The sequence below is a fragment of the Anoplopoma fimbria genome, chromosome 17, assembly GCF_027596085.1.
Source record: "Anoplopoma fimbria isolate UVic2021 breed Golden Eagle Sablefish chromosome 17, Afim_UVic_2022, whole genome shotgun sequence".
Taxonomy (NCBI): domain Eukaryota; kingdom Metazoa; phylum Chordata; class Actinopteri; order Perciformes; family Anoplopomatidae; genus Anoplopoma; species Anoplopoma fimbria.
In genome coordinates, this window is record NC_072465.1 from 29,336,261 (window position 1) to 29,348,563 (window position 12,303).

At 38.5% G+C, this 12,303-nt stretch overlaps 2 protein-coding genes across 2 annotated transcripts; both read left to right on the top strand.

Moving 5' to 3' along the window:
* Positions 1 to 1,950: 1,950 nt before the first annotated feature.
* Positions 1,951 to 3,594, top strand: LOC129105179 (nuclear factor 7, brain-like; the record flags this gene model as incomplete). The annotated part of the gene is made up of 2 exons (XM_054616066.1): positions 1,951 to 2,836; positions 2,870 to 3,594. Coding segments are annotated over 2 exons (1,101 nt in total), but the record flags the coding sequence as incomplete, so codon positions are not given.
* A 2,850-nt stretch (positions 3,595 to 6,444) lies between these two features.
* On the top strand, positions 6,445 to 8,634 carry LOC129105654 (nuclear factor 7, brain-like). The gene is given in 3 exon segments (XM_054616802.1): positions 6,445 to 6,606; positions 6,717 to 6,878; positions 6,881 to 8,634. Coding segments are annotated over 2 exon segments (1,386 nt in total). The 5' UTR covers positions 6,445 to 6,606; positions 6,717 to 6,733; the 3' UTR covers positions 8,122 to 8,634.
* Positions 8,635 to 12,303: the final 3,669 nt, after the last annotated feature.

Sequence of the window (12,303 nt, forward strand, 5' to 3'; positions counted from 1 at the left end):
ACAATATATCTCAGCTGATAATAAACAAACAATTGAATAATTGACACACAGCTGATGTATGTTGGTTTTATCCAAGGTGTATCGCCTTGGATAACATCAGATGCGATGTGGATGAAAACTTGTGGCCTAACCCTGAAGATCGCAGGGATTAGATAAAGGAATTTTGTGCTTTTTTTTAGTTCTCCCTTTTTACTGGGCTTTTTGCTGTTGCTTTTTTGTTCATGGATATTTTGTTAACTTTAAACAATACTGTAAAACGTTTTCTGTTGTATCATACTGTAAACAGTATTTCTACTATACCTCCTGTAGTAAACAGTAAAGAAAAAAAAACTGATTCGCTTTTTACTGGAATGCTTTTGAATGTGAACATTACATGTGGATATACAGTACAGTTCCCAACCAAAAAATTTGGCGTAAAAAACAGTGGATTGCATGTTTTGCATGCAAATACCTGTAAAACTGAAACATAAAAGTCTATGCAGTTTTTGTAATGTCCACAATAGCCAGTATTTTGAAACCTGGTGTACTTTGATTGGCTGCATGTTCCTTGTGAAGTGAAAACAAGAGTTATTCTTTGAAAGAATAATTTCATTTTGAGTCAGATGTCCAGTGTTTTGGTAAAGTTAGTGTGTGCAGAGAAAGATGTCTTCTATTTTGAAATGAAGAGTTAGTATATAGTTAACAAAATGTGCTTTTGAGAAGAAAATGATCTATTTGGCCAATTGTGTTTTGTAGGTGTAAGTCTGTGTTAAGAGTTTAGAAAAAGTATTTTAAGTATAGGTAAGCGCTCGTTAGCGATGGAAAAAAACTGTAAATACGTAGTCATAGTAACACATTAACAGTTTACACTGACAGGAAAAATAAGACCATCTGACACAGGCAACAATTCATTTGTTTTTATTCATACAACCATAGTCGTTTTTTAAAAGTCTTTTCGAAAAGGTAACTTGTGTACTTCAGTAACGCAGTTCCATGTTTTTTGTTTTTTTTAAACCAAACTAAGACCTTTTCCTTAACCTAACTAAGAGGTGTTGTTGCCTAAACTGAGTTTCCTGTGAAGAAGGAAGTTCATTTTGAAAAGAAACGTATGCATGTTCAAAGTGTAAATTGACACGTGTTACTGAAGTTTCGTAGTAAAACTCAGATCATAAGAACCGTTGTTTGAGGATACGTTGCAGGCAGAGGTGCTTGTCATTAATCAATTCATTAAAAATCACTTTATGATTCAACAAAACCAAGAAACTTTCATCAGTCCATTAATTATTACATGTGAACCCTTACATACATTATTCATTACTGCACATACAACCCTTCTCCAACAATATCCCACATTAACCCTTTCCCTTGATGTTCCACGGTTCCTCATTCAAAGAATACTCTCAGGAGTTTACTATATTATATTTTAACTCCTCCTCTACATTCTACATACGTTCAGACTTCCTTTAAACACAAACATAACTATTACAACAGCCTGCTGCATTCTATCAGTCCACATAACAGCAATGAATCAATACTTTGGAATGAGACACACCTCAGTGTTACAAGTGATCCAACAACATTCAGCAGAGGAGGTGTGACAAAGCTCCACCCCTCACCTGACTCACCTGAGACAAACCAGGAAACAGTTTATTATTCGTCCTCACTAAAGAGAGACACACAGACTGAAAACCAGACGATCAGATTCATCTTCAGAACAAACTAACAACTTCATCTGAGTGAGTTCAGCTACAGGAGAGAAAAGAGGAAAACTACAACACTGCTGCTTCAACCTGCTGACACTCCACACACTGAACGTGAGTTTGACTAAAAACACGACTCAGAGTTAAAGTAGATTTCAGTGAAGTTAGTAGAGGAGGGAGGTGGAGCCATGACTGAGTGTTCTTTCTGTCTGCTGTGTTTTCAGCTTCACTCAGAGACAAAATGGCTTCCAGATCAGAGGATGATCTCTGCAGTCTGCACTCTGAGAAACTCAAACTCTTCTGTCTGGACCATCAGCAGCCAGTGTGTGTCGTCTGCAGAGATTCAGAAAAACACACCAACCACAGATTCAGACCCATCGATGAAGCTGCTCAACAACACAAGAAGAAACTTCAGGAAACTCTGGAGCCCTTAAAGGAGAAGTTAAAGGTTTCTGAACAAGTTAAAGTGAAGTTTGATCAAACAGCAGAACACATGAAGGTCCAGGCCCGACGCACAGAGAGGCAGATTCAGGATCAGTTTAAGAAGCTCCACCAGTTTCTAGAGGAGGAAGAGGAGGCCAGGATGGCTGCACTGAGGGAGGAAGAGGAGCAGAAGAGTCAGATGATGAAGGAGAAGATGGAGGCTCTGAGCAGAGAGATAGCAGCTCTTTCAGACACAGTCAGAGCCACAGAGGACGAGCTGAGAGCTGAAGACGTCTCATTCCTCAACAACTACAAGGCTGCAGTGGAAAGAGTCCAGCAGCGCCCCCTGCTGGAGGATCCACAGCTGCTCTCAGGAGCTCTGATAGACGAGGCCAAACACCTGGGCAACCTGACCTTCAACATCTGGAACAAGATGAAGGACATGGTCTCCTACACTCCTCTGGTTCTGGACCCAAACACTGCTGGTTCAGAACTCATCCTGTCTGAAGATCTGACCAGTGTGAGACCAGGAGAGAGACAGCAGCTTCCTGATAATCCAGAGAGGTTTGATGGTTTCTGCTCTGTTCTGGGCTCTGAGGGCTTTAACTCAGGGACTCACAGCTGGGATGTTGATGTTGGAGACAGTACACTCTGGTTTCTGGGTGTGTTAGCAGAGTCTGTCCAGAGGAAGAGATTCATACAGTCTGGATTATGGAGAATACAGTTCTATGAAGGTAAATACTCAGCACTGTCACTACCAGGTCTAGTCACTGATCTCAAAGTGCAGAAGAAGCTCCAGAGGATCAGAGTGAATCTAGACTGGAACAGAGGAAAGCTGTCGTTCTCTGATCTTGATACTAACACACACATACACACCTTCACACACACTTTCACTGAGAGGATGTTTCCATATATGAACCCTGCTGATAAACTGAAGATGTTACCGATGAAGATCAGTGTGACAGTGGAACAGAGCAGTTAGAGATAAAGAGGATGATTATTATCATTATGTTTATGTTTTAAAGCCTTAAAGGGTTATTATTGATTTCATTCTCTTTTAGTTTTTTATATTAACAATCAGCTTTTTATTTCTATTGTCTACCTTTTAATACGTAACAATATATCACTTAGTTTCTCATGTTTTGGTTTGTTTAGCCGTTCTCGTCCTCGACAGCCGAGGTCAGAGACTTTATGTTGTTTTATTGTTTTCATGTTGTTCGTCCGGTCCATTCTCATGAATGTGAAATATCAGAAACTTCCATTCATTGGTTTGCGAAAAAAACCAGCATGGCTTTGAATTGCTTTTCAGACAATCATAATCATAACCGCTGCTCTTATTCTTCAAGAAACACCTTTTTTTTTTTACTGTAGTTTGATAAATTCTGACTTGCTTTCAGCTTGGGGTTAATTATGAGTATGATGATATACTTTAACGTTTAATTCCATAACCCTTTAGAGTTTAAAATTCATGAAGGCAAACAATTGTTTAAACATTCATTTTTGTATTCATTATTTCATCTGCTGCATTGCTCAGTCTTTTGAAATTTGACTCTTACTGCAAAAACCTGTGTTATTTTATTTGACTACTTTAATATCTCCAGTGAAATGAACAGGAAACATATTCTACTTAAATACAGTTTTAGGTACTTGTACTTGTAATAATTATAATAAATAGTAAAAAATAATATATATGTTTGTAAAATAAATATCATAAGGGGAGGTAGTAGCCTATATAAATAAATTAAACTGATCACCAAGTGATGAATACGTTAATGCATCAATAATTATAATCCAATAATATCAAACATTATTACACTGAAATGGGCCATTTTTGCATTTTAGTGAATAAAAAAGCATAAAAATAGACTAATTAAGATAGTTATATCAAAAAAGCATGCTCCAGACCCCACAACAGAGATGACTATAAGCTGCAAAAGTAACACAGGAATTAAGATAAATCTATTATCATTATTATTATTATTATTATTATTATTATTATTATTATTATTATTATTATTATTATTATTATTAAAATCCTATTTCAAGCTTAAAGAGCATCTGTCCCTGCAGGAGCAGTTTATGTTTATGGTTAAAGTTTATGAATAATTACAACGTTTGAGTGATATGATGGAAAAGGTTCCAGTTATTCTTTTTTTAAATTTAACCAAAGTATTTATAACCTCAATGCAGCTGCAGCTATTAACAAAAATATCATTTTATCAATCATAATGGTCTAGTGTCATTCCTTGTTCATTTTAATTAAGTAGAGTTAATTTAAAAAATAACAATTTAAAAGAAAATAAGTTATGAGCCTTTTTAATGTTTATTAAATGATGAATAAAACTATTAATGTTGGTTTATTAACTGGCCTCTGTGGTCTTTTTCTTTTCACAAACCCTCCCGACTATAAGCAGTTCATCCAAACAGTGATGTTCCTCTCTCAGATTGCTTCCTTTTAAAAGCTTTTAAACACCTGAAGAAGTGAAAGTATCCACTAGTTTTGAAAGTAAAAGCTAATATTTAAGAAAACACGGAGCAAAACAAGAATAATTTAGTGTTGCAGAAATGTTTTCTCCTCTTAGTCACCCTCAGATGTATCTTTAAACCCATTTGAGAGGTTTGTTAGAGCTCCATAATGCGTTATTCAATGAAAAACATTAATTTTAAAATCTATATTACCGGGAATCTTTATTAAAAACACAAAAGTCTGACATTGCTTACTCCTCTCATTGATTTGAGCCTCCTAATGGATTTCATATTACATCGAACCTCCAATGATTCCAGATTAATATTTCATCAGCCCTCTATTTCCTGCCTATATGGCTGTAAAAACATCATCATCATCAACATCATCATCATCGCTGCTGCTAATTCTGCAGTCGGATTACTGCAAACAGCAGAGAGAGGCTGTAAAGAAAAGGAAGAGAGTGATCGAGAAAGAGAGAGATAGTTTTTAATAATCAAAGGCCACACACTGAGGAACCTCTGAGTCACCCGTAGAGCATCTAAAGAGTTGAGTTCAGTCCATTAGAAACCTGGTTTCCACTGCAGGGTTAATCCAGGTGACACAACAAACACTAATAACACGAGAACACACAGTGTGTCAGGAAAAATTTAAAATCTGACATCAAATTAGAAGTTTGAGGTGAGTCTGGATTTTTTACAAGTAGCCTAAAATCAATTCCAATAACTTTTTCATGATTCAATAAAAAACCGAAATAAAAGGACAATAAAAGTGAAATGAAATAATGTAAAAGCAAATAAAAGTAGCAGAAAATGACAATTCTAACAATAAAATGAATGCATCTGGCAAATGTCCTGTTTGATAATTCAACGTTGTTGCATGTTATCAATCTGCATGTACAGTTTGCTCATTTTCTGCACTAATTCTACAAAGAAACTTCACATTAAGGTGCTTGAACCCATAAAGACATGATCACAAGCAGAGCCCTGCAACAAGCTTTAAGGGAAAAAAAACCTCTGGTGGGAAAACAAGTGTGTCTTAATAAACTAAATACAAAAATCCAGGAAATGCAAATGTATAAAATCAACTTTTCAACTTTGCCACAAGGGTTCAGACAAAAAAACTAAACAGTAATTTGCCAGTTAAATCCTGTGGAAGATGACTGCAGTCTGTTTCCTTTCCTTTGCCTGCACTGCCCCCTAGTGGTCACTCATGTCCTGTACTGATATCAGTTACAAGTAGGAGATCAAACATGGGAGTGGACACAATAATGTGAACACGCTGCAGGAAAAATGCAATGCACTGCAACACTACAAACTGCATTCTCAAAAAGAACCACAGAGGTGATTCATCCTCCTTCTGACAGTGTTAGTTTATGTTACTCAGCTTCTAGATTATTTATGACCGCACATTGTGGATTTAAAAATAATTAAAATAAATAAAATCACATCACAGTGCATTATATGCTGGTGTAAAGGAGATAAAAACACATCTCGTTAGCTTTAGCCGTTAGCTAGCAGCTTTTAATAGAAGTATGCGGACGTCACCTGTGTTCCACCTGTCCTGGTAGTGAGGCTGCAATACCACGTTTGACCACACTCACCGGCCGACATGTAGCAGCCGTTACAACCCAGAGGGGCGCTGTTTCGCACGTTTGAGGAAACTACGTTTCCAGTACTTGACAAAGAAAACTGATTACTAATAGCAGTGGTGGAGCCTGCTGCACTCTATCAGTCCACATAACCAGCAATGAATCAATACTTTGGAATGAGACACACCTCAGTGTTACAAGTGATCCAACAACATTCAGCAGAGGAGGTGTGACAAAGCTCCACCCCTCACCTGACTCACCTGAAACAAACCAGGAAACAGTTTATTATTCGTCCTCACTAAAGAGAGACACACAGACTGAAAACCAGACGATCAGATTCATCTTCAGAACAAACTAACAACTTCATCTGAGTGAGTTCAGCTACAGGAGAGAAAAGAGGAAAACTACAACACTGCTGCTTCAACCTGCTGACACTCCACACACTGAACGTGAGTTTGACTAAAAACACGACTCAAAGTGAAAGTAGATTTCAGTGAAGTTAGTAGAGGAGGGAGGTGGAGCCATGACTGACTGTTCTTTCTGTCTGCTGTGTTTCCAGCTTCACTCAGAGACAAAATGGCTTCCAGATTAGAGGAGGATCTCTGCTGTCCGGTCTGTCATGAAGTCTTTAGAGATCCTGTTCTTCTGTCATGTAGCCACAGCTTCTGTAAAGACTGTCTGAAGAGCTGGTGGAGAGAGAAACCAACACAGGAGTGTCCAGTTTGAACAGAAGATCTTCAAAGAATGAACCACCTTGTAACCTGGTGTTAAAGAACCTGTGTGAGAGTTTCTTACTGGAGAGAGATCAGAGAGCTTCAGAGGCTCTCTGCAGTCTGCACTCTGAGAAACTCAAACTCTTCTGTCTGGACCATCAGCAGCCAGTGTGTCTCGTCTGCAGAGATTCAGAGAAACACACCAACCACAGATTCAGACCCATCGATGAAGCTGCTCAACAACACAAGAAGAAACTTCAGGAAACTCTGGAGCCCTTAAAGGAGAAGTTAAAGGTTTGTGAACAAGTTAAAGTGAAGTTTGATCAAACAGCAGAACACATGAAGGTCCAGGCCCAACGCACAGAGAGGCAGATTCAGGATCAGTTTAAGAAGCTCCACCAGTTTCTAGAGGAGGAAGAGGAGGCCAGGATGGCTGCACTGAGGGAGGAAGAGGAGCAGAAGAGTCAGATGATGAAGGAGAAGATGGAGGCTCTGAGCAGAGAGATAGCAGCTCTTTCAGACACAGTCAGAGCCACAGAGGACGAGCTGAGAGCTGAAGACGTCTCATTCCTCAACAACTACAAGGCTGCAGTGGAAAGAGTCCAGCAGCGCCCCCTGCTGGAGGATCCACAGCTGCTCTCAGGAGCTCTGATAGACGAGGCCAAACACCTGGGCAACCTGACCTTCAACATCTGGAACAAGATGAAGGACATGGTCTCCTACACTCCTCTGGTTCTGGACCCAAACACTGCTGGTCCAAGACTCATCCTGTCTGAAGATCTGACCAGTGTGAGACCAGGAGAGAGACAGCAGCTTCCTGATAATCCAGAGAGGTTTGATTATTACCGCTCTGTTCTGGGCTCTGAGGGCTTTAACTCAGGGACTCACAGCTGGGATGTTGATGTTGAAGACAGTACAGTCTGGGATCTTGGTATGTTAGCAGAGTCTGTCCAGAGGAAGGGAAACATACTGTCTGGATTATGGAGAATATGGTTATATGGAGGTAAATACTCAGCATGGTCACCACCAGGTCCAGTCACTGATCTCAAAGTGCAGAAGAAGCTCCAGAGGATCAGAGTGAATCTGGACTGGAACAGAGGAAAGCTGTCGTTCTCTGATCCTGATACTAACACACACATACACACCTTCACACACACTTTCACTGAGAGGATGTTTCCATACATTTACACTGCTGATAAACTGAAGATATTACCGATGAAGATCAGTGTGACAGTGGAACAGAGCAGTTAGAGATAAAGAGGATGATTATTATCATTATGTTTATGTTTTAAAGCCTTAAAGGGTTATTATTGATTTCATTCTCTTTTTGTTTTTTATATTGACAATCAGCTTTTTATTTCTATTGTCTACCTTTTAATACGTAACAATATATCACTTAGTTTCTCATGTTTTGGTTTGTTTAGCCGTTCTCGTCCTCGACAGCCGAGGTCAGAGACTTTATGTTGTTTTATTGTTTTCATGTTGTTCGTCCGGTCCATTCTCATGAATGTGAAACATCAGAAATTTCTATTCATTTGTTTAAGAAAAAAAAACAGCATGGCTTTAAATTGCTTTTCAGACAATCATAATCATAACCGCTGCTCTTATTCTTCAAGAAACACCTTTTTTACTCTAGTTTGATAAATTCTGACTTGCTTTCAGCTTGGGGTTAATTATGAGAATGATGATATACTTTAACGTTTAATTCCATAACCTTTTAGAGTTTAAAATTCATGACGGCAAACATTTGTTTAAACATTTATTTTTGTATTAATTTGTTTCATCTGCTGCATTGCTCAGTCTTTTGAAAAAATAAATTTGACTCTTACTGCAAAAACCTGTGTTATTTTATTTGACTACTTTAATATCTCCAGTGAAATGAACAGAAAACATATTGAACTTAAATACAGTTTTAGGTACTTGAACTTATAATAATTATAATAAATAATAAAAAAGAATATATATGTATGTAAAATAAATATAAGGGGAGGTAGTAGCCTATATGAAGAAATTAAACTGATCACCAAAGTCATGAACACATTAATGCATCAATAATTATAATCCAATCATATCAAACATTATTACACTGAAATGGGCCTTTTTGCTTAATATATATACATGTTTTACTTATGGTACTTTGAGTGTAGTTTGATGCTCATACTGTTGTACTTGTACGTAAGTAAAACAAGATCTTATTACTTCCATCGCTGCAGTAAATATATAAATAGGGAGATAATAAAAACAATCTTCAGAATATAAAAGAATCAAACATCTATCATGCGGTACTCTTGATGAAGAAGGAAACAAGAAAGGATCAAAATCGATCAGGCACAACCAGATTAAATAACAAGATTTTTCTTCCTTGACAAAAACCTGGTGCCTACATTACCCACAATGCAACTCTGAGATGAGCAGCAGCCTACATAGGTCTGGTAAGCTACCTAACTCCACACCTTCAGATTTATTCACGTTTCAACCTTGTCGTCTTCAGATCCAAATAGGCGGCAACTTCATGTTCTGTCGAGTGAATCCCAAGCTTCATGTGTCAGAGCTGCATTCTCTCTAGTGTCCAGCAGGGGGCGACTCCTCTGGTTGTATAGAAGTCTATGAGAAAATGACTCTACTTCTCTCTTGATTTATTCCCTCAGTAAACATTGTAAACATGAGTTTATGGTCTCAATCTCTAGTTTCAAGTCTTCTTCAATACAGCATGATGTTCATTTAGTGAATGATGCTCCATTTAGAGTCAAACAGACCATAAAGCAGGGGATGCTTTAGGGCGGGGCTGCACACTGATTGACAGTTTGGTTGTGACTGAGAAGGACCGGACCTGGACCAGAGCCTACTGACCGGACCGACAGAAACGGACTCTTTGTTATTCTTTTCTCGGCGTAAAGGAGATAAAAACACAGCTCGTTAGCTTTAGCCGTTAGCTAGCAGCTTTTAATAGAAGTATGCGGACGTCACCTGTGTTCCACCTGTCCTGGTAGTGAGGCTGCAATACCACGTTTGACCACACTCACCGGCCGACATGTAGCAGCCGTTACAACCCAGAGGGGCGCTGTTTCGCACGTTTGAGGAAACTACGTTTCCAGTACTTGACAAAGAAAACTGATTACTAATAGCAGTGGTGGAGGAAGTATCCAGATCCTTTACTTAAGTAAAAGTAAAAATACCACAAGGTAAAAAAAATACTTCATTGCAAGTAAATGTCTTGTATTGAAAGTAAAAGTATCTATATATAAATCAAGAAAATGTACTTAAAGTAATAAAAGTAAAAGTACTCAGGGCAGAAAAATGTCCCTGTATTATTTACATATATTATATTAATAGATTTTTTAAACTTGTGTATTAATGTAAACGCAGAGTTTTCCTGTTTACTTATTTTTTAACTATTATTATTATTATTTTTATTTTATTCTGCAGATTATTTTCTTGATTTCTATCGACTGCAACCTCAACATTATTTTAAAAATAGGAATTAATAAAAGGAAAAGTATAAAAGCTTCTCTCATTAGTGAAGCTGGAGCCATGAAATATTTTGGGCATTTCAAATGACTAAAACAATCAAATATACACTGAAGATTAAAGGCTGCACACTTGATATATATATATGTAACAAGAATGTTTTTTAAAGCAGACATGATAAAAATGTTTTGTTATGTCTGCTTTTTACTTTGTGAGAAGCCTTGAGTAATAAGGCAAGGCTGAAAGTGGATGATGAGGCAGGCGTGAAGGTAAAGAGTGAAGAACATAAATGTTTTCAATGAAACCTTCACATTAAATTTCCAAACATTCACACAGAAAATGTCCATTACATTTCCCCCTTTTGATCATTCTATTGATCAAACATAGTATATAAAGTGCTGTAAACAAGTTCAGGTCAAACATAACAGTTCAAGAGGATTCAAGTTATATCATCATAATGCTACAGTCAGGAAGTGCAGGTTTAGCTGTTTTTGTGTATTGTTAATAATACTTTACTCAGAGCAAGCTATTCATGCACAGGTTTCTTCATCAGAATCACTAGCATCAGTGTCACTTGGGTGGTGGGATGGGGAAAGAGAATCTGGGACACAATGATTACAGAAACAAGTGTCAGACCGCAGCCTAGACGATAATGGATGCCATGGATCTTCCATGATGGAGTAAGAATGATCCCGGGTGGCGACACAAGAACTGCGCTTGCATGTCATTGAGCTTGTTCCAACGCGTTCATCTGTAATTTGTGCCCTCAGGAACCGTATCAGTGTGTTTTCAATGGAGCAGGAACAAGCGGCAGCTCGGCTCACACCTAACTAAGTTTAGTCAACTTTGTGTCTGAGCAAGTGTATCTGGTCACAAACATGACTTTATTATGGTCATATGTGCCTTTTTATCAGAGTCTGTTCTCTCTGTTGTAGCAGGTGTCTGTGGAGGTTCACTAGGTGGAGGTACTGGTTTGCAGTGGCTGGCGTGGATCCATGTGGCTCTCTCAGCTACCTTGACAGCTGTGTGGGTAACTAGGAGCACCTGGAATGGACCCTGCCAACGTTTTGCCTTCCAGTGTTTCCTCCTGAAGTCTTTCACTGCCACATAATCACCTGGTTGGATAATTTGAAAGGTGTGCAGAGAACAGGGCCAAATCCAGTTTTCTGATATCAGAAAACCGATTGTTAATGCAATAGGTTAGCATGGCATCTTCACAGAGAGCAGTGTCAGGAGGAGGGCCTCCTGGTGGATGGATTCCAACGTGGGGAGGGGCTGCAAAAAGACACTCATAGGGTGTTAAGTTAGTCCCAGCCCGTTTTCTCATTCCCATGTGCATCAGGACAACAGGAAAGGCTTTGGGCCAGGGAAGACCTGTGTCTTCACAACACAACACCCAGTTTTTGCTTTAGCGTGCCATTTTCACGCTCAACAGCGCCTCTACTTGCTGGGTGGTAAGCACAGTGGTGTCTCAAATCCAATGTTCAGTTATCATAGACAGCATCCCCCCTTTAGACACATCACATCTCTGCCCATGAGGTTAATGGGACAGCATGGGGACAAAAGAAATGCTTGTTTTGTTTTTACCTCTCCGACGTCATCAGAGTAATGACACTTTTAAGGAGTGGTAAAATGTTCTTTAACAGTGAGGCCAGACACACCTTGAGAATAGGTGTTTCTGCCACTTATTTTAGCTGTAGGCATTATAACTGAATTTGTTGCTCCGGAGTCTACTAGAAATTCTAATTTGGTACCATCAACACCGACCTTGGTCATAGGCTTAGTTTTATGAGCATCATTCTTATATTTAGCATATGTTTGTACAAGAGGCTTTTTTACACTTTTCTAAAAATGTAATAGTTTTTTGAATGGTCTGTGCCAAATCAGTGTGAGTAGGCAAAGCATTTCCTTCATTGCGTGTAGCATGTGTGTGTGTGAGCTGTTCTTCTTTGCTCATGTTGTGTG